Genomic DNA, 21,645 nt, shown 5'->3' with positions numbered 1-21,645 from the left:
CCCGCAGCACCGCGCATGCCCGTGAGGGCGGTGCCAGGGCACCGCGCCTGCGCGCCGCCGTGCGGGAGCCGCCATGCCGGAGGGGAAGGCCGCGTTCCGCGAGGTGCTGCCCAAGCAAGGTACCGGCGGCGGGCGCGCCCCGGCAGCTGGCCCGGCCCGGCCCCGGCGCTCATGCACGGCGCTTCTCTCCCCCTGCAGGGCAGCTGTCGGTGGAGGACACGGCCGCCATGGTGCTGTGCAAGCCCAAGGTGCTGCCCCTCAAGTCGGTGTCGCTGGAGAAGCTGGAGAAGCTGCAGCGGGCGGCGCTGGAGGCGGCGCGGCCGCCCGAGGGGGCACCGCCGGCCCCGGGGGCACCGCCGGCCCGGGCCTAGCCCCGAGGAGGGGCGGCGGGCAGCGTGCCCTGCGGTGGCCGCCCCCGCCACTCGGAGGTACCCGCTTTGTAACGGAGCTTGCGGATTAAAGGCTGGCCGAGAACGCAGGAGGTGTGCTGGACGGGGAGGGGGAGGCGCCGGCGCCTTTTCTGGCGTTTTCCTGCGAAAGTTCCACTTGTCGCTTTCGAGGGGACGTTTTACGTCCGTCTTCAGGCGTGCGGGTCCGCCAGGCAGCCGAACGCCGGTAGGCGCTGCTCTCGGGCCAGGCCCGGCCGGACCGGGGGCGGAGGCGGGTCACAGACCGGTTCATGGCGCGGGGCTCCGGAGCACGGCCTGATCCCGGCCCCGTAACGGCTCTTCCCAGCGCTTCCGAACCCCAGACACCTGAACACAAAACTGAAGAGAGCAGGAGGGGCCGCCCTGCGTTGCTCTAGGAGTCTTCCCTCGTCCCTCTTACTCTTGGGAAAGGGCTCGGCCAGGCTGCCCTGCATAGGCACCGTCTCAGTGCCGGCCTAGGCGCTCCTACGCGAGTCCCGTTTTCAAAGACACATTTGGTAAATACTCACCGTGAGTTTAATTACTGAGTGCTCTCCTGCACCTTGTGATACAGAAGGGCAGTGTTAGACGTACAGCTTAGTTGCACACACTCGGAGATCTGAACACAGTTAAATTTGTTCCAGTTTAAAAAAAGAAGGCAGAAAGGAGAGCTTCACAAAAAATATTTTTAATATGTTTTACCAGAACTTTTCACTTTTCCAGTTACATAGGAAAAAAAAAAAGAGACAAGTTTGGTACATGGGGGCTAAAACCAACCAGTGTTCTCGCCTGGAACAGATGAATTGATCTTATGACCCAACTCCATTTTCCTGGGCTCTTTAAAACAAAGAAACAGCTATTTTTCCTCCCAAAGCACAGTATTTCTTGAGCAGCAATGGAAATGGGATCACAGCAGCTTAACTTGACCCTTCTATAAAGCTTTGTATAAACCAGTGATTTTATGACGACAACACTGTCCTTGAAAGAAAGAGCAGCAGTCAGGTATTGATGCGAACATGGAATGATTAGGTCATAAGCATATGGCACTTAAAGATAGCTTATTTGAAGGCACCACCACAGCAGAGTGGCCAGTTGTTCTACTATATGCCCAAAGAAGTTTTCATTCTGAAATTTATAAAACTATTTAAAAAAAAGATTTGTACCCAAAACATGTGCTTTTAAAAAAATATGAACTGTGCTAAGCAACTCTTAAAATTTTGGCATATTATATATGTGTATACATATATACATACACACACCAAAAAAGTATGCGTGTTTGTATATATATAGATAACCTATCTATTTTCCCTTTAAACTTTTAAGGCTTCAGGAGTTGGTTCTCACATTCAGTAGCTTTCTAGCTTAAGACGTCCTCCATCTCCTTCACTCACAAAACGCTTTCTGCCCCTGTAAGAAAGTAGAAAGTATCTTTTCAGTAATTCAAAGTAGCATCGCTTGTTTTCTCTTACCTGTCACTGAGAAGAATCTTCTCTTGGTCTTGGGAGTCAAATATAAGGTGTGCAAGTTCAGCAAGAGTAGCTGACGTTCTTGATCACCGATAAACTGCTTAAAATCCGTCTGAATCCTACATCTAAGTTCATTTGCAAGAAGCTTTTCAAAATTTGTGTTGTCAAGTGCTTTCTACTTTGATCATCTTTTAATGTTCACACTTGCAAAAGATCCTAGTTTGAAAGCCTAGGAATGGTGGTTTTCTCCCCCAAACTGAAGTATAACCAAGCTTTTGTTGCAGTGATGACTTTCAACCCTCCCACACCCCAAACCTGCAAAACATTTGATACCAAGATACACACAAACTCAATTTTAAGTCTAAAGTCCACAAATGGAGGCTGGTTTTGATAGAGGCGCTGACATTTCAAAAACCAAATTTATCGTGAGCTGTCAAGATGGTTTAAGCAGCCTAACAGAACACCCAAACTGGAAAAGATCTGTCTAATAAATAGTATTCCTGTCATGTGAAATTGCAAATAATAGTTTTATCATATTTAAAAATTTACATGTATTCCCGACAGGAAATGAAACTTACTAATTTTATCGTGACCGGTAAGAAGAGAACAGAATACTGATTAGCTGCAGTTCAAACAGCATTATTTATGCTATAAGTAAACAATAAGAAACCAAAAGCAGGATACAAACCACATGACAGACACGAAGGGATCAGGTGTGTAGAGCTTATTCCACATTAAGTGTCCTGTTCCTTTTGACATAAACATTAGAACTGGTCATCTCGTCTTAGAACTCTGTTCATGCCATTTGGTATGTTTAAACCATTTTTTAAGCAATTTTTCAGTTTTTTTTTTTTTTTTTTTCCCACTGTAGCTGACAGTTTTCCACTGTCACCTACGTGTATCATTGTGACCCCTGAATTTTCCATCTCAGTACTGCACTGATCTCTACCAAGCAAATCAGCAAAACAGGAGAGGCAGGCCTTCATCCTCTGGAGAGCACGCAGGCATGCTGCCTGGGACTCGCCGGAGGCTTACTTTCCTCAAGTGTTTATCCCAGCCTCCACATAACAGGTTTCACATCAGTGCAGCTTCTTCATGAACTTTTTACCAGTCCAACCCTCTGTTTTTCTCCATCCTCCATAGCTTCCAGTTCCAATCTGTAATACTTTGGTCATAAAATCCTGCTTTCTGTTACCTACAATGGGGACAGAAAGCAGTGCCTTCACCTAGATACAATAAAACAGGTACCTTGAAGGACAGAGGTCTCTCAGTGGTTTGGAGATTATTCCAGCCTGAAAGCATTCCTCTACAAACCGCTCAAGCACAGAATAGGAGTGTGGCACATCCAGGTTAATATCTGGGATTTCACTGTAAACTCGTTCATAGCCCTGCAACGTAAGAATTCAAGTAATGATCTGGCTATTCTGTGATTTTATTACAAATTTTTTAAACACCCTTTTGCACTCAGAGGATTTATTTTTCAATATAGTTTCATGTATACTATGGACAGTTTCAACAAACCTGAAGCAGAGCAGCTGCAAGTCAGTGGAAAAGGAAGGTATAATACCAGCCAATACCAAGGTATCACACAACTACCTGTCTACATGAAAACACCAGCTGAATTTAACTTCTTTAGAAACCAGAAATGCAGACAGTACAGAATGTGAATGTTAGCCTGGCTGCTATCGCATGGGTAGTAAGACAAGGAAGAAGAGTTAATTATTCTTCCATGTAAATGAAGAAAATGTGGCCACAAATCTCCACAACAGTTTATGCAGTAAGGAAAACACTGGTGACAGCCAGAGATGACCTCATCACTTCTTGCCAGCAGTACGGCTGGGTAAATTTTGACACAAGGCTTTGCGTGGTACTTAGTTTGCCCTGGGACAGAACAGCTGTCCTATATTCATACCTAGAAGCAAAGCCATGGATGATTCCAACTGTGTAAAATACTAGCTTCTATATACTGTTCTAACTGACATTTGTAATTAAGTGGGTTCTTATTGCTCTTCAATTATGAATAACTACTGGATAAAAAGAAAAATTATATTTAAGAAAAATGAAGCTATATTGCAGCATTTTAAATTATTAGTTTTAACCATTTAATTGCATAAAAGCAGTTGGAAATCTTTGAAGATTCAAATATTCTGTACCTTGTGGTTCTACAGAGAACTACTGCCCATCTGTACTTCTTCCCGTACATGACAAGTATCATACATGCATCAGTGACAGATTGTTTGTATGGGATACAGAATGACCATGGAGAATTTAAAACACAGTACCAGTCAGCAATAGACTACAAATAGTACTTAAAAGAAGGTAAAAACTGTGCAAATTTTGGAAGACCTTACTCAAAATTCTCTAAATGCCACACTTACTCTTTTCATTTGGTCCATAGTAATGACAGAAGACCTCCAGAGAGATTTCAACAAATCCAGTATCATTTTAAAGGTCTTTTCTCCAGTTGACTCCAAAACCATCACAACAGCCTAAAACAAATCATGCAAGTGGTTCAAGTCCATGTTGTGTACGTACGAGGTATGAAAAGGAGTGCATTACTATGCATTTTCTGGGGAGACAAGTCCATTTGTTACATGCACTCACAATTTCAGTATATTATTGTTTGAAAAGAAAAACTGATGAAAAGTTACTTGGATAAAGATAAAAGGTATGAAAAACCAGAAAGGACTGGACAGAGGGAAAAGCATTGCCTTTCTGGCTCTGGTTTGAGACATACATGACTATACCATATGGCTGCTGCAGTACAGATGGCAATTAATTTCACAAATTAATTTTGTATCTATGATTTTTTGTACCTTTGTGATTTTTAGAAGAACTTAGAAGTTCAAAATCTACAAATCTCCACAACCCCCATCAGCTAAAAGGATTCCGTTTCTATTGCGAAGGAATTTTCTCAAAGCAGTCAATTTACTGAAGAGAAAATTTTGTAGATTGTGGGTGTTCAGCTTTATTGGTAAACAACCATTTCCCAGTTTGGCAGATAAAAGAGTACAAATGGGAACAGTCTCCCAGATATAGCAAAGATCCTTCTCTCATATAGTCTGGTTCTGAAGTATCTCGGAGCTTTTACAAGTGCGCTAGATGGAACAATTCCGCCCTGAAAAGGAACCTCTATAACTTAACAAAAACAGGTAACACCCATTAGAATACCCAGATATCTGAAACCAAAAGGAAATAAACAGCAAAACAAAGCGTGGGTTTTTGTTGCTATTCCTCAACAGAAAATAAGTTGAGTTGTTCTTTTTCAGGAATCTACAATAATCTGAAATCAGCTATTTACCCAACAAACAAAAATTAATTCTGGATCTTCCCAGAGTTATCAGCAGCTTACCTGTTGCACATTGTGCACACAAATGAGCACACAAACCATTAACTTTACGTGAAACAATTTAGTTATTCAAATAGCATCAGAACTCGCAACCTGAGCTTCAGATTCCAGTTATATTATTTGTATGCCCACATCAAAACAAAACCAACCTGTTGGTATTACTGACAATTATTAAAGGGACTCTGATTTCGCCTTACTTCATATACAAGTTCATGGTGAAAATGGGGTACTTCCAGTTCCTGAAGGCAACGTTCAGCTTCCAGCACATCTCCGGAAAGCAAATACTCTTTCAGCAACATATCAATCTATTGAATTTAAAAACAAAAAGCCCAACACTAATTAGATCTAAAATTTAAAAGCTGTCAACTGTTTGATAATCTGTGATCAACCCAGCAGCAAGTTAGTTCCTGAAACTTGCTGCCAGTGTTTTTAAAAATGTAATTAAATTGAGACGTTATCAGCAACCTGAAACACAGTGGAAGCCAAATACCTATCCATAGTGTTAATACCGACAGACAAGCACCAAAAGCATTGCTTTATAAGATGCGTATCTTCATAAAAGGTTAGTATGGGTACAATTATGTTCTCCCGTGAACTCCTCCTCCCATCATCTGTTACACTCACAACCTAGAAATTGTAACATGACCTTTTCCTTTGAACCTGCCTACTTCATAGCATGGATCTCTAAACATTCCTGTTTCTTCCTTTCTTTTTTTCAGTTATTACTGTGCTTTTAATCAGTGATGCCAAAAAATAATAAAGGTTTATCTAGTTTAGCCAATTTCATTGCGGCTCTTCTAATTACTTTACCATTTTATATTGTAAGCTTTTAAAAAGCTGAGTACTTAAAAGTTTTGCTTAAAGCAAAAATAAATGTATACTTGCAATACAGAATATTGTACTAGCATGTTCCCACCACTGACAAATACTACAAACAACAACAAAATTATGTATATCAGTTTTTAAAAGCTTTGTATAAATAAATTATTAAAAAAAACCAAAACCAACACTCAAGACATGATTTTGCTACAGGATGTATGTATCTCTTCATTCCATTCCAAACAAGGTAAGCTTAGACAAAGAGTAAACTCGAGATAATAGTTTTGTAGAAGTCAAGTTACCTCTTTAACAAGGTGTTTCACAGACTGCTGGCCACCTCCTGACCCCCACACGTTGTCTATACGCTTTCCACCCTTTGTCATACTCAGCAACACTGTAGCTCGGTCCAGCGCAGCTCTAGAAAGCAAAGTCAGTGTTTTAGTAAGTTATTGCAGAACTTCATTAAAAGGCATTTGTAACTTCCCCCACTGCCATTCCTCTTTGGGCAAAGCGACCAGATCCCTGGGAAGAGGTCAGGATTAGCAACTCCATGGGGACATCTGTATCAAGAAGCCAGCAAGCGAACTCCCCACATTCTTTTTCTGGCACCTTTACATGCTACCATGCTTAGGACAGGTAACAGTCCTGTGATGGTAGCGGATCTGAATCACCAATGCAGAACCTGAAACATCCTCACAAGAACAAACTTAATATTTTCTTATGCAGAGATGGATTGCATCCAGGCCCCTCCAAGAATGCAGCTTGGCATGTGTATCTCAAACAAAAGAGGCTTGAGTTGCTTCCACACTGAAGAACAGCTTTTCTACTGAAATAATATTTTCTGTTTGGGTCTAAAGAATTATGAAACCTTGAGAATTTAAGCCAAAACAGCACTTCAGAAGGCAAATATGTAATTGCAAAAAGATGGCATGAACTAGGGAAGCTTGGCAGTTCGTTGAGAAAAGAATGAAAAAGGAAATAAGGTGAAAATAAGAAGTCTCAGATCCAGTTAAGCACTATCCAGCTAAAGAAGTAACAGTTATCCCAATCCTCATACTGGGGGCTAGCCAATAACAGTAACGCTATTCACCAAGACTTAATGACAGAAAAGACTGGCCAAGAAATAGCAAAGGCAGCAAAACATCCCAGATGTGGAGTAGGCAGGCTACAATCCTTCAAATCACAGGAGACATTTGTATAACTGACAATTTTCAGAATTTGAACCCTCAAGTTAGGCAGCTAAGCATTTGCCTTCCTTCTAAAAGTACCCAACTATAATCACTACAAATAGAACTTCTAGAAGCTACAAGAGTTCAGCACCTCCGTATTAAGCCTGAAACATACACTTATGAGGGAAAAATAATAAAACATGACTAGTTATTAAAATGTCCCTCTTTGTCAGAGATTGCTCCTTCAAACTTCTCACCCTGACACGGAAAGCAATTATACTTCTTGATGGATAAAGCATTACAGAGAAAGCCTGGGAAAGCACTGCACAAGCTTTAAACCTTTATAAGGCAAAACAGTTAATCCCTTGTGTATTTCACAACATATTTACAGCAGCTGTCCTTATGCTATATTTACTCATTAATCACATTAAAGCTTTTTCTAAAGACAAAACCTTCTATAATCACTTCTTGTTTCAGCTAATTTTTTTTCACCCTCAAACATAAGCTGAACAACAAACCTGACAAACTTAACTCAAATGTATTAATACATTTTTCAGGCACTTTCAGTATTTCTCCTCTGACCTGAGTAATTCTGGATTTTGTTGTTGTTGTTGTTGCAGACTTTGTGGGTTTCTTTATCATTTTAAATTAAAAAATAAGTTATAGAGAACCACATGATTTATCCTGAAGTCCTAAATTCCCGATCACCATCTTTGGCATTTGGAATAGAAAACTGTAGCTATACAGAAAGCAAGAAAGTTACCGAGCTTGGACACAATCCACAGTGCCTTTGTAGCCATCTATGTAGGTACTGCTTAGAATCCCATCTCCAACAGCTCTAGCAATAAACTGGCCCACCAACTGCAACAAAACAGAAGCATTTCTAATTAAATGTTGAATTTCAAAGTAGTTCTACGTAGACAATAACAACGTGCTTGGTTTTCAGATTTTATTTAAATGATCCATCTCAAAGTAAAAACACAGTCTGGGAAATTGGTAGGGGATTAGAGACAGTAAGACAATCCATAGATTTTTTCAAAATACAGAGTCTATTTCAGTTTACTTGATCAATTTTAGCCACAATTTAGAAGAAAAAGCTTACGACTACTAGCATAAAACTTTACAAATATACCTGTGGTGCCCTGGGAGAATCCAACACCAATTCAGGTAGTTCTTTAAGCAGTCTATCAAATGATTTTTCCACATCAGTTTTGCTTACTACTGTCCCGCAAAGGTCAGAGATAAGCTTAGATGTCATTTCCCTGTGACTAGCCTTCCCCTCTAATGCCAAGGAAACAGCCAGCACTGGCACACTGTATTTCATTTCACCAAGGTTTAAATCCTTCAGCATCTCCTAAATAAGATTTGAAAAACAAAACAGATTAAGATTTCATCATTCTTATTATATAAATATATTACAAATATATAAACATTTATATGCTTATATGTATGTATTTACATATATGCTTCTGCTCATGTGATGAATAAAACTGCTTAGGTATTCTTATTGCACATTTGTTGCCAACATCTCTATACACTCATTTATAGCTAGCAGTTGGGATTCCCTTGTGTGCTACACGTTTGCCCCCTAAAATAAAGTAGTAAAAAGGTATGCGACATACCGAAACTTCATTAGTATCTCCATGTTCAAAATACTCCTGTATGATTGGTGTTAAAGTTTTTTCAAATGCTCTTTCATCCAGAGGTAAAACTACTGTTTCATAGACGCAGTTCTCCTATTTCAAAATACAACAAAAGCATATACCCTTTTGTAAACAGTACATCTCTTCTTACATCTTATGCAGTGCTAATAGTATCAAAATAGATCTTCTAAATCCTTAATGCTTTAGTCTTGGTAGTCAGTATTCTGCCAGAAAACACCAGATTAGGCCTCTACTGTTAAAATGTGGACAATGCTGGCTAAATGTTGTGCTTCTTACATTTTGAATTTACCGTTAGCTGAATTCAACTGAAAGGCTGAATTTACTGTTAAACAATGGTAAACACTCCAAACTCTGTTCCTAGGATTCTGCTGATACCGCATGAACTCAGAGATCAAGTGCCTATGTACTATGTACTGAAGGGAGAGCGACAGCAACTCCTGTCACAGCCTAGCAATTAGCTGTGCCACAGCACAAGATTTAACTTTCAGCATCTTTCCCTGCAAGTGGCACTCCAGTCCCTGACAGCAAGCCTGCCTCTTTTCCCTCTTCCTTAGTGACTGCATGACCAGACAGGTGATAGTATGTACAAATCAGAGAAAAGGCATTTTCAGAATATTTGTGAGCAAAGACATTCCCTAAGGGGAAAACACAATCACATAGCAACTGCCTCCTGTATAACATGGTCCTGCAGAGTTCCAGCACAACCAGATCTCCCCATGGTAATTCAGCTCCCTACTCCTCACAGACAACAGAAGTAACATTCAATAGCAATACTACAGACCACAGAAATTTGAACAAAGAAGTTTTCCAACTAATGCTTATTGGAAAGAAGCTTTCCATGATCAAGAAGTATACAGAAGTCCAAAAGCCTATCCTTCCATCACATCAGTCTCTGTTTTCAACTTTAAAAAAGCTAAGTATACAGAAGTTCCATGGAATATTCATTCTTCATTAAACTTGCTTTTATGCACTCATCAGCTTCATCTTTAATAGCTATCTCTGCTAAAGTGTTGAATTGCAGGGAAAAAATTGATACTGGAAGAAGGTTTTGATATTCCCACATACCATCGTCTCAGCAGCTGTGGCTACAACAAACAGCCTCTGCTCAAAGGACACCACCATCGCTCTGCTTATGTTACACAGAATTTACTTATGGTCTCACAATTGTATTGATCTCAGAGACTTTAGTAATCTGTGTTTGTAACCAGCGTTTCCTTTCTTCAGTGATTTAATGTTATAAAGCACCCTTTGCTCAATGAGCTTTACTTTTTTTCTTTGACCCTGATAATATGGCTGTAAGGTACAATATTCCACAACATATCCTAAATAAACACATGCAAACAAAATATCCAGGCTATCAACTTTGCACTAGTTTGAAGTGTTTATACCAAGAAGATACAAGACATTGGGAGGGTTGGGAATACAGGGAAGAGAAAAATCCATAAAGGATACTGTCCCAGACTAAACTCCTGACTTGAGAAAGTCTGTGTTGCATTTTTAACATGGTGCCCATTTGCAATACAGAGCAGCGTTGCAACATTCACCTCCATGAGAAATAGCAGCAAAAGAACACAGCTGGGAAAAGGGTGCTGCCCAGTCAGGCACAGAAAGAGAGCTCATGGGGAGCACAAGAGCACATTTGTGAGTGTTACACTGCAACACTTCTACACCAGTTGTCTTTAACTACCCAATAATCCATTCTTGAACATAAAAATGAGCATTTAGTACAGCCAGGCTGACATTCACATAACTCACAAGGTCAAACTTTCATTAATATAAGCATCACAGCAATTGAAATCAATAAAGGAAATAAAACAACACACTGCAAATAAATTATTTGCCTACCTGATCATCATCATAATTAGGATCCTTAATATCTACTTCTTCCACATCATACACTTGACCTGGTGTTCCCCAAACTCCTTTGCCACCTGCTCCACCTGGCAAAATATGTGACAGTAAGCAAGGACCGCCAGTGTACAAAGAATACTTCTGAGTTCAACCCAACATTCTTTCACTTAAGGGTGATGTATCACTGCTTGTGCCCACCTCCTGACTCTAAAAATATATGCTGAAAAGGGTGCGTTTGTATGACATCTTCCCACTTTAGCAACCAGTCTTTTCATCACTTTCCAGTAAGATACTAGAAGCAGTGTGAAACTGTACAAGAATTACTGAAGGTTGAAACTGTACTTTCAAATATAACCATACTTTAAGTTTGCATTAGTAACAGTCCTGTGAACCACCAACAATTCAGATTTATTACATTTGCTAAGAAAAGGTACGTACCTTAAAGACAGAAGTTAATTGATGATACACATATAAAATTTTCTGATAAAATGCCACCTATTAGCTCCTATTGCCAGCTACTATCTAACATAAAGAACCAAATGCCTGCACAGAGACTGTGGCTTATGAAAATGATTCCCAGTGAAAAAAAAAATTACTATGTTTTGGACAGAATCTTTATCACACTACTCTCTTCACTAAGCTACACCAACCTTTCTTTGGTAGACCCCTTCCCTTTCCAGACCGGGATCGCCTGTCCAGGAGTTTTCCCTTTGGGCTCGTTGGTACAACAATGCCAATCTTCAGTGTCTCTCCATTGTCACTAACAGAGTCTCCTCTCCCAGAATCTCTAGAAGAATTTTTCCTCAACCGTCTCTTTGCTTTAGCATTTATTTTGGCTTCAGTAATTGAAGTTGCAGGAATCCAATTTCCATTGATTTCAGTCTTTCGTTCTTCAGACCCACCATTTTCTTCATCACCAGAAAATGGAGCATCACTTAGATTCTCAAGTTCTTAAAAAGGAGACAGACAAAAAAAAAATCTGTTATAGTTTTAAACAGGTTTATGTTAAAACACCAAAACACATTGCATTTAAAAAGGATTACAACATTAAATAGAGCTCTCATTTCCAACAGTGTTAAGGTAAATGATGCTGGCTTTAGAATATGTCTATACAACACAGTAATAAGGAGTTCCTTATTCCCATGTACAAACTATCCACAATCTAAACAGAACATATGTGAAGAGCTGGAAAGCAAATGAATCAACCATTTATAAACAGGTAAACCACAGAAAACCCCACCCTTGTTAAACAAAAACTCACTATCAGAACTCCTCAGCGCGCAAGATCTAAGCACCTAGTTCTCACTCCACCCACTCATCTCTTGATTTAGAAACAAATAAAACTGCCAATACAGTGAATTCTGTAAGAACTCACTAATGTTAACAGACTAGTCAAAGTGAAATTAATTTCCTAAATCATCAACCAACATTCCCCTCATTCAAGGAATTTCAAACAGCTCACCAGCTGGAAAAGCAATGATTTAGACTTTCAAGAATACAAAAAAAACCATCACTCATTTTTTGTTTTTAATGTTATGGGGGGAAAAAAAAAGTAATTTAATACAAAGCCTGGGGAGTTTAGTAACAAAGACTCAAAGTCTTTTGAAACAACATGATCTCTCTTCTTCTCTATGGATTGCCCCTCACTGTGGCTTCTGTCAAGACTGTTTCTAAAATGGCCATGGTTTATTCCCCACCACCATCATATATAACAGGTAACTAGTTTTGTTTGATACCCAACAGAAACCCCTCTCAGAACTTAAGGATCTGTAAAAGTCTGAGCACTGAGAAGTGCAATAACTTCACTCTTTTGGGAAGTTAATGCACATTTAAAATTTGGATCTAAAGTCTTTTGTTTCACAAAGTCAGGATGTCCCCCGTCTGAGCTGTATGGTTCAGCAGAATGTCTTATTGAGAGCATTAAGAGCAAAAGCCTTCATCATTTCTTCTTCCCCTTCTTAACCCACCAAGGTAAAAAAACAAAAAGCAGCCGGGAACCTATTTTATATTACAGTTAGTACCCTGGGAGTCCTTGCAAATTGGAAAAACCACACACAAAGGGAAGAGCCTCAGCTCTCTGTTACACAGCCCTTCTTTTCTTGAGGATTCAGTAGAGTCTCAAAGATACAACCTATAGCCCCAACCCTAGCAAGTGCAATGATGAGGCATAGAGAAGCTGCTGCTTTTCCAGCTGTGCCAAGGCTGCTTTACAGAAAATTTCACTGACATAACCCCAGAATATGAAGAGCATTTTAAATTTGTATTTGAACTTAGCTGAATGTATTACTTCACCATTCCAATACATTCTAATTAGCAACATTCATTTGGCAATACTTCTCAGAACTATTATTTTTTCAATTCAAAACAGGTTCATGAAAAATTGTTTTGAAAGCAAAGTGCACTAATCAAACATTTCCAACCTCAAAGTATTTACCCATATCAAAGAGGATACTACACTATAAAATGAAGAAGGTTTGATGCAACTGCCTCCTTCATGATCAAAGAAATAACATTTAGATACTAGTGTTCACAGATGTGAATGCTATAGCTGAACAATAATGCAGCCATTCCAGTCTAAGCTTCATCTTTACACTCATTACTCCCACAAAAGCATTCCTTATATGCTTGCAGCAAGCTAAAAAAGAAAAGCATGCATCACGTCCAGGAAAAGATTCCCACAACAAGCCTTCTCAGTTTGTCTATATTTTAATAAAACAATGAGAGATTTGCATAAAGCTAGCAGAGGTTAAAAAAAAAAGCAAAACCAAACAGAACAGGTTTCCTTCCTCTCATTCCCCAGGGAGACTCCATCAGCACAACCAGCTCATCTCAGACAACTGAATTTAAATTCTTCTTCATGCCCACTCTCCGATGAATTTCTCCAGTTTAGACCTGCAATCCAGCTGTCCAGGAACTACACTCTTCAATGACCACTTACTTCTTTCTCAGTTTCCAAAGAAAATGGCCAACAATTAACACAAGGCAGTCCTGAATCTGACAACTGAGCATAAAAGGGGAGGCTACAGTCCAACCTCCTTACACAATCCTGATCTCAGGTTCAAGACTAAAGGAAATCCTCCACAGGAAACATCCAACCTGTAAGACTTAGTATTTCTCACTGCATTACTGAAGTATTTCTTTTATATAACACTATCGCTTCCAGCTGCAGCCTCTTCCTCCATAATACTATGACCAACTGGCCCTCCGCTATTAGTTACCTAGTTCGGCTGAAAAAATAGGTTAAACAGATAAACTAGTTTTCAATAATTTTCTAAAATAAAACTGTTTTATAAAAGGTATATCTAAAATGATGCAGATCTTCCTTTCAGCTTCTCATTTTACATCATATAACATATATATACACATATATAAGCAATAAGTGTTTATAAACTTTAAGACTTTGCTTACTATACATTAAAAAGTTATCCAAACTGACCTTATTACCCTGCTATTAAGCCTAGCAGGCACACTTAAAATGTGTGCTTTTATGGTGCTACCTTCATTCACAAAGTATTCAGAAAGTACTTACCTACACACAGATTTCATTTGCCAAATTAGGTCAATTTAGATACCTAGCAGTTTCCCACTTATTACCCAAATATCATTCTAAAATGCTGAGAAGCAATGCATCTTCTACATTAAACTAATTCTGGTTTAAAATAAGAGGTCATATGGAGCATGTTGCCACTTCAACTGTATTACATACCATCTTAACTTATATATGATTTTTTTCTGAAAAACATTTAAAACCTACAAAAACTCTTTGGTATAAAAAGGTCAGTGCAGATCATCACAACCTTTGGAAGACACAGAAAACAACACGAAACTGTGTTAACTTGACCAAGCATCATAAAACACGTTTGTGATATGGACAAAACAGTCAATTTCAGGGCAGATTCTAACACATATTCAGTGAAGTTTTCTCATGCCTGCCCACTTCCAGTCAAGCCTTTCATCATTCATTTCCTCTAATTTTAAGCTAAACAGCTACATAAAACCAGAATTTGTACCTCTCAAATGCACCTACACATTTTACTTTCGAACTTATTCTTTTCTTCACACCAGCACTACTGGAAGTCAGATGATAAGGAGTCCAGAGTCACTACTATTTAGTAAGTTAAAGGAATGTTAACTTTATGATTTTTAACAAATTTCAAAATAAATGTAATCAAGCAGGGTACTATGATAGAAACTTGAAAGAACTATTCTGTAAATTTTTCATAGAAGATTTTTTTTTTTTAAGCCAGTACTGTTAAAAAATTAACAGGTAATACAATTTTTCTACAGAGAACACTTCAGGTCAGCTAAGCAATTTTTAGTAAAAAAATAGTGAATATATTACTTACCTGTTGGGGTAACATAAATGTGCTCCTTTTCTATTTCCATAGTTGCTTAACAGAACTGACTGTGAAATGTAAAGTCTTAACGTTTTCCCTCCAAGGCCTAAACAGAAACAGAGAAGCTTAGGGGATGAAAAGCACTAGACCAAATCTTGAAGTAAAAAGCTGCAAAGGCTTCACTCACAAAATACAACACAAAAATAGGGGGGTTTTAAGTTATAATTAACTATCAGTAACCACTGAAAAGTTCCTGGGAAGGCAAACGGTGTAACATGAGACAGCACCACCCTCAAACCCATCCATCTAAGCCTTGATGTCTTAGCAGTTGCCAGTTCTGTTGCTTATAAAGGAGGCACCAGGATAAAAGCCGTTATTTTAAGGGTAAAAGCCCTCTGTATGCAGCTTTTTTTAGTTGATAAAAGCCACTTCTATCAACTGAAGCTGTCCTACTCTGCAAAGTGGTTATCTATATGAGCATACAATATTAATGTTATAATTGCATCCATATGAGAAATGTTATTCAGGTGAACCATACTGATAAAATGGTACCAATTTATCAAGCTCAGACCAGCCCTTAGAAAACAAGCTATTTTTTGTTCCTCCCCTCAAGGACACAGTCTTTATGTTTTACTGTACATGTACATACAGCTGTCAAGTTTTCACATCTGTGCTTCTGCACCCTTCCAACACTCCTTACAACCACCATTCAATCTGCAGGGGATAAAGTTGAACAATTCTCTTTCTGTTACTCTCTCTTTCTCCCTCTTCCTAGCAGCTGCTATTCTACAAACCACCCCATGTCACTGTGAAAGAGATGGCATCATCCATCTTTCCTTTGTGTACACAAAAAATTAAGCAGCCCCAGAATTCCCCATACACTTTCACACCTGCAAGGTTTTCACAAATCACTTCGTAGTCCTGTGAATATTACTGGTACTAGTGTCTGCCCCATAAGAATTCAGTGGCTCTTTTTTCCCCTTTCTCATCCTTTGCTGCCCTGAAAATAGCTTATGGTTGAGTGGCAAGATTGTGACACCAAACACCACCACTCCCTTCCCCTTTTCTTCTTTTTCCTTGTTTTTTCCTCTTATGCCACTTGCCTAACACAGACCTATTAACTGCAAATGATTCACCACAGACCGTTAGCAATAAAGAAACACTGGTTTACAGCAGACTATCAAGCTGCCATGATCTTGCATTTCCTAACGTCAACCCAAACAGTTAACAGCTTTGCCTAGTACGAAGTCCTCCCTGCCCCACACCATTTGTGTAGATAAATGTTTTTTCTGAGTTACCTCAATCAATCATTCAGGAGTTCTCAAGTGTTCCCAGTCACTGTTGGTTGAGAGGTTTTTTTGTATGGATCTCGGTCGAATCTGAGCAATCTACCTTCTAAGAACAGTTTTATTCTTCCTAGTGGAATGTTCCATCAGTTGTCCACCTCTTTGAAAGAGACGACAAAGGACAAAACCTGTATTAAATAACAATCATTACTTCCATTCATTTGCAATCAAGACCTAAATTTCAAGTGGAGAAATACTTTTTCCATATAGGAGCCTAGTTGAAATTCTCCACCTATGGCAACATAATAAATAACAATACAACTTTCATATGCTGTCTTTTTGAGATTCAGCACCCTGCTTTGTTTGTAATGAGGATGATGGAATAACTGAGCTTTACAATGCATGTCGTCATACTGACGAGGAGACATACTCTCAATTTAGCAATGCACCCTCTCATTAACTCAAGCCAACAGGTCTGCTGGAGCTTCCAGATGCTGGTATTCACTGGTACCAAAAAAAAAAAAATCACTTTATATTTTGCAGAGTTATACCACACAGTACTACCAATTAACTACAGAACACAATCTGAAAACCTGCATTAAAAACATCAGAATAAATAACCCCGAAATTGTATGGTGGAAGAGATAATACAGGAACAAAATGGACAGAAGTAAATTTAAACATCTTCAAAACAAGAATGCTGCAAGAGATCTTAAGATTAATCAGTGATACAACTAGTAGTTTTAAAGTAGTTCAGCAGAGAAGGGTATTTCCAAAGCCACTGAAAACCACCAATAAAATATGCTCAGCTCTCTGTACTCACCACCAGTGCATGTACTGTATCTAAATAAGCAATTCTGCCCCAGCAGGTAAATAGCGGCAAATTAACGTTTAGGAACAACACACACTGCAGAGGAATGCTTCCAGAATTTCTCAAGACCTTACATCTATGCAAAACACCCCTGAGAAACTTCCACACAGCTTACACGATTTTTCTCTTCTCCCTAACTTTAAGCAAAGACTCCCCATCACCAAGGCTTGGGAGACCTGCAAACATCAGGTGTTATTTCACAGCCACACGCAAAAATAGCCAGGTAAGATTTAGCTACCCCGACAAAACCCGTGCCGCTGGAAGAAAGCAATGGCGGAGAATTCTGGTCCTTAAGAAGAGGCGTGACAGGGGGCTGAAGGCCGGTGGGAGCACGGCTGGCGCAGGGCCCTGCCGCCACACGCTCGCACGACGGCACAGGCCTGGCAGCCGTGGCGCACCCGCACCTCACGGGACGTGCCCGCAGCAACGCTGCCACCGCCGGAGGCAGCGACGCGGGGCTCGCTGCGCAGCCAAGCCCGGCTGCTACGGTCGAGGGACCGGACGCGGCGGGGCAGCGACAGCGGGGCGGGCTGGCCAGGGGTCAGTCAGGGGGAGCAGCTCCTCACGGCGCCGACCGCCCCTCAGCGACCGACCCGCGGCCTGGCCGCCCCTCACGCACCCTGCAGAGCTGCCTCGCCTCGCCTCGCCTCGCCCCGCCCCGCCCGCTGGAGGAGGCAGGGCCGCCCGCGCCGGGCCGGGCCGAGCCGGGCCGGGCCGTCTCCCCTCGCAGGCCGCTGTCGGGGCCGTTACCGGCGCTCCGCGAGCCCGACCACCCCGCTCCCGCCGCTGGGCCCCGCCCCCTCGGCCGCGCGCGCGCGCCTGCCTGCTTGTTTTTGTTTTCTTCCCCCCAGTGACACGGCCGCCAGCGGCGCCGCCGATTGGCTGGCGCCCGCCCGCCGCCGCAGCCAATCAGCAAGCGGGGATGGCGGTGGGTGGGGACGGGAGGGTGTTCGGCCCTCAGGAAAAGGAAGGGGGAGAGGGGGAGGGCGAAACCATCTCGGGGGCGTCGGCGGGGAGGGAGCGGGAAGGATCCATTCGTGCGGGGAGGGGAGGAGGGGGCCGGGCGGTTGGGCCCTCCGCGGCGCGGCCCCGAGGAGAAGTCCCGTTGTGCGGCGGCTGCTGGCCGCGACCCGGCCGGCTGCGCTCCGCGACCCGCGCAGCGTTCAGGGGAGAGGTGAAGGAAGCGCCTCTGTGCGTGAGAGAGCGGGAGACTCCTCCGTGCAGCGCCGGGCGCTGCGGCCGCCGGCAGCCGCTCGGCTCCCTCCTGCTCCAGCCCCGCCTTGCAGGCCCTCTGGCGCGCAGCGGCCCACTTGGGGTGCCTGGCCCGGTGGTTAAAACAAAGCTGGTTTATGCTGTCTTTGTAGGTGCACGAAGAGGTGTCCTTTGGGGCTATAAGACACATGCCAGGCCAGCAACTTCCATTTCCCTGTCTAACATGCCCCAGCCTGCGCCCAAAAGCACACCATGCCATCCTCTCCTGACTTCCTAACGTTGAGGAGAATCGTTGGTGTCAACTAGCAATACCTTTGACAGGCTTCAGGTTAGCTCTGAAACGACAAATCCCGGGATGCGGGAGAAGGGTTGCACCAGGGACGCCGTGAGGGGAAGGATGGGTGTTTGCAGGCCCGGTTACAGAACCAGAGCGGGAAGCGAGAAGCCTGCGTGGACTGGCAGCACGGGCAGCCGTGGAAACCTGGACAGCTGTGCCTGGCTCCTCCTCAACATCGTGTCCTCCTCCTTTAATTAGAAATCAATTTTTTTTTCTGAAGCCAAACCATCAGAAAAATAATGTATTACCTCTTCTTTGTGTTGCTGTCAGCTAACATGGGGATTTCAGACCTTTTGCTCCCTCTTCACACAAGACCCCTCTACCTTCTCTTCAGCCTTGGGTGTTAACAGGACAGGAGTTCAGAGTTCTGGCAGGAGGGCTGGGAAACACCACAGCTGCCTCAGAGTTGGCAGGCAGGATTCCTACTGTTCAGGCAATCTGACAGGTAAAAGGTGCTGCCGCCACCTTCTCCACTGCTGAAACTCTTTACGCTGTGCACGTTTAGGATTGACAGCATATCCATCCACAACCTTCCAGACTTTCTACCTTATTTGAGTTTACATTTACCCTGTTTATTCTATACGCGCTGCCTGAGGCCAGACACCTAATTAGAGATGATAGTCTCCTTTCATTGTCATGTATTTTGCCTCCATTCACAGTTTCTGCTAAAAACTCAGCTAACACTTTGTTTTCTCTCTGTAATTTGTCACTCTGGAGACCCCAAGCAATAGCAGTCCAGCGCTATGAGGGAAGAAAATACAGATCCCTTCTGCTGTAGTACTTTTGCATTTCAGGATTTTTTAGCTGCCAGGAAGATAATCCTCCTCAGTTAGAAGATTATGACTTGACTTTTGTAGTATTTTTACATACTTCTCCTGTATAATTCTACTCCGACTCAGTGTACTTTTGACTGAAGTAACAGCCTAACTTTCCTTCTATAAGAGCTCTGAATTAATTTACTGTCCGAGCTCTGCATGAATCATCAAAACTAAGTTTCAGAATTAAAACAGCAGTGATCTGTTAAAAGATTGTGCAGCACGATTGCTGTACTTTTAATGATAAACACTTTCCCCATCAGACAAATGACAGAAAGAAAATCTTTCTTGTTCATGCAGACACTAAGTTGCAGACGTTTTCAAGTCAGGACAGTTCAGCATGCTCACACAAGACTTTTTTCACATGCAACCTAGAGGCAGCCTCAAAAGATGTTGTTTCCCCATCAATCAAAAAATAATTTCTAGTTTGCTCTTTGCACCTCTGCTGACTAGCATGTACCAGGCAAACCACTACAGTGTCATCACTGAGATCTGGAAAATAAATCCTAGCTATTAACACAGGTCATGGAATTCAGCTTCCCTTGCAAGACAGAAGAGGGGCTTTAAAGAGATTTGGCAGTGAGGAGGAAAGAGGTGGCGGAGAAACTGGAACAGTAACCAGAACCTGCACAAGAGAAGGTGCCACAAAATACCACATCAGTGCATCATGCCAATTGCATGTTTTTAAAGCACCGTGGAAAACTGCTAGAGGATTTTCTGGTAAAATTTAGGACTGGATCGCTTCCAAGAGGCCCAAAAGCTGGGTCAGTAATCAAAAGAAGATGAAAACCCCTGAACCTTCCAGCACACCTCCAGACAAGAAAACGGTGTGTTTTTTCTTCTGCTGGATGTCTCTATTAGCAGCTGGGTTATCAATCACTGAAAATCTTGTCTAGATTTGACTGCACATACTTTCTGATTTCTAAAACTCTATGACCTGAAAAACGGCTGATGTGGACGAAAGATTATTTGTATTTTTCCACTGTATCAACCGGTCTGCTAAAAGATATCACCTGTTCTTGCCTTTCTAACCTCAAAACCGCCTGTAATATTTAAAAGACAGCTGATCCCGTGCTAATCTCCGAGCTGTAGAGACCTGCTTGCTCCCTCCCGGCCTCCCTCCCCGAGCCATATCAATAGGAAACAGACCACCACAATCCCCATCACAACAAAAGAGCAGAATTCCTCCCTCCGTAGAAAAAAAACCTCTTTCGACCGTTTCTGGCCAGTTTGCAGCTCCAGGCAACCTGTGCGGGCTGCGCAGCTCAACGCCCGCTCCCCGACACCTGCGTCCCGGGGTTACCTGCGCCCAGGACCTCCGCTGCGCCGACCCACGCCAAGTGGGGACCCACCGGCAGCTGCCCGGCCCCTCCTGCGCTTCCACCCCTAACGCCGCCGACCACCTGGAGCAAAACGTTTGCACGGAGGCGAGCAGGCCACCTTCTAGCCGCCTTCCTTCCTTAGAGCCTGCTGGGTTGTTTTCAAACTCTCCCCTCCCTTTCTCACATGCTGGCCAAGCCCTCCCGTAACACCCAGGGGAGGAATCCATTGGCTGAAGTTCCCCAAAACGCGTGGAGCGGCCCTTCCCCCCGCCCGATGTCTGCTGCACAATAGGCACCGCGTGTCTCCAGGCTGCCGTGGCCAGTTTGCTTTTCGTCAAGGTTTATCTGAGCTGTAGCTGGGGAGACTCTCGCAGGTCGCCCGACCTCCAGCGCCAGAGAGAGCAGTGAAAACCAGAGAGGACTTGCGTTGGGTTAGAAACATCGCAGAGCATTTTCGTTGCGCTCCCCACTGCGGATTTTTCAAAGTTTTACTTTCTGTTTTAAATATTTTCGAAAGGCAGCATCTGTGCTCCTGACACCTCAGCAGTTGTGTTTGATTACAAACGAGTCTGTTACTGTGTCACTTGAAGTATACATTTCCACACATAATGCAGACAGCAAAAATGTATCGTATCTGTTAAGTCAATCTGCTCTGTTCGGTTGCCTGTCTCTTGGCCTTCTGCTTTCTTTTCCTTCAGCCTACTTTTATTTCTGCATCTTCTGCAAAGGTGCCTTCATAA

At 42.3% G+C, this 21,645-nt stretch overlaps 2 protein-coding genes across 8 annotated transcripts; one reads left to right on the top strand and one right to left on the bottom strand.

Annotated features, from left to right (window-relative positions):
- Window positions 1–32: 32 nt before the first annotated feature.
- Window positions 33–478, top strand: BBIP1 (BBSome interacting protein 1). Its single transcript, XM_072869899.1, has 2 exons — window positions 33–119; window positions 199–478. Exons 1-2 carry the CDS (start codon window positions 74–76, stop codon window positions 369–371), a joined length of 219 nt encoding a protein of 72 aa, XP_072726000.1. The 5' UTR covers window positions 33–73; the 3' UTR covers window positions 372–478.
- A 601-nt stretch (window positions 479–1,079) lies between these two features.
- Window positions 1,080–21,070, bottom strand: PDCD4 (programmed cell death 4). Of its 7 annotated transcripts, none has more exons than XM_072869897.1 (14): window positions 17,458–18,039; window positions 16,361–16,508; window positions 15,072–15,168; window positions 11,376–11,675; window positions 10,720–10,814; window positions 8,833–8,946; window positions 8,343–8,564; window positions 7,974–8,071; window positions 6,344–6,458; window positions 5,420–5,527; window positions 4,252–4,362; window positions 3,122–3,261; window positions 1,752–1,814; window positions 1,080–1,385 (listed from the first exon to the last, which is right to left on the bottom strand). In XM_072869897.1, exons 3-13 carry the CDS (start codon window positions 15,109–15,111, stop codon window positions 1,754–1,756), a joined length of 1,404 nt encoding a protein of 467 aa, XP_072725998.1. In that variant the 5' UTR covers window positions 15,112–15,168; window positions 16,361–16,508; window positions 17,458–18,039; the 3' UTR covers window positions 1,080–1,385; window positions 1,752–1,753. The 7 variants fall into 7 exon arrangements, with proteins under 7 accessions (XP_072725998.1, XP_072725999.1, XP_072725996.1 ...); XM_072869898.1 differs by having other exon boundaries at window positions 1,080–1,380; XM_072869895.1 differs by lacking the exon at window positions 17,458–18,039 and adding an exon at window positions 20,887–21,070 and having other exon boundaries at window positions 1,080–1,814; window positions 16,361–16,536.
- Window positions 21,071–21,645: the final 575 nt, after the last annotated feature.

Source organism: Ciconia boyciana, chromosome 8, assembly GCF_034638445.1.
Source record: "Ciconia boyciana chromosome 8, ASM3463844v1, whole genome shotgun sequence".
NCBI lineage: Eukaryota > Metazoa > Chordata > Aves > Ciconiiformes > Ciconiidae > Ciconia > Ciconia boyciana.
The sequence above is the reverse complement of the archived record's forward strand: the minus strand, read 5'-3'. Positions and strand labels throughout refer to the sequence as shown.

What these genes read in the sequence shown, in the direction of transcription:
- BBIP1 (XM_072869899.1), top strand. Translation starts at nt 74, where the DNA reads ATGCCGGAGGGGAAGGCCGCGTTCCGCGAGGTGCTGCCCAAGCAAG. An exon ending in CGAGGTGCTGCCCAAGCAAG is followed by an intron (nt 120 to 198) that starts GTACCGGCGGCG and finishes CTCCCCCTGCAG; the next exon opens with GGCAGCTGTCGGTGGAGGAC.
- PDCD4 (XM_072869895.1), bottom strand. Translation starts at nt 15,111, where the DNA reads ATGGAAATAGAAAAGGAGCACATTTATGTTACCCCAACAG. An exon ending in GAGATACTAATGAAGTTTCG is followed by an intron (nt 8,565 to 8,832) that starts GTATGTCGCATA and finishes AATCTTATTTAG; the next exon opens with GAGATGCTGAAGGATTTAAA. An exon ending in TGAAACACCTTGTTAAAGAG is followed by an intron (nt 5,528 to 6,343) that starts GTAACTTGACTT and finishes TAAATTCAATAG; the next exon opens with ATTGATATGTTGCTGAAAGA.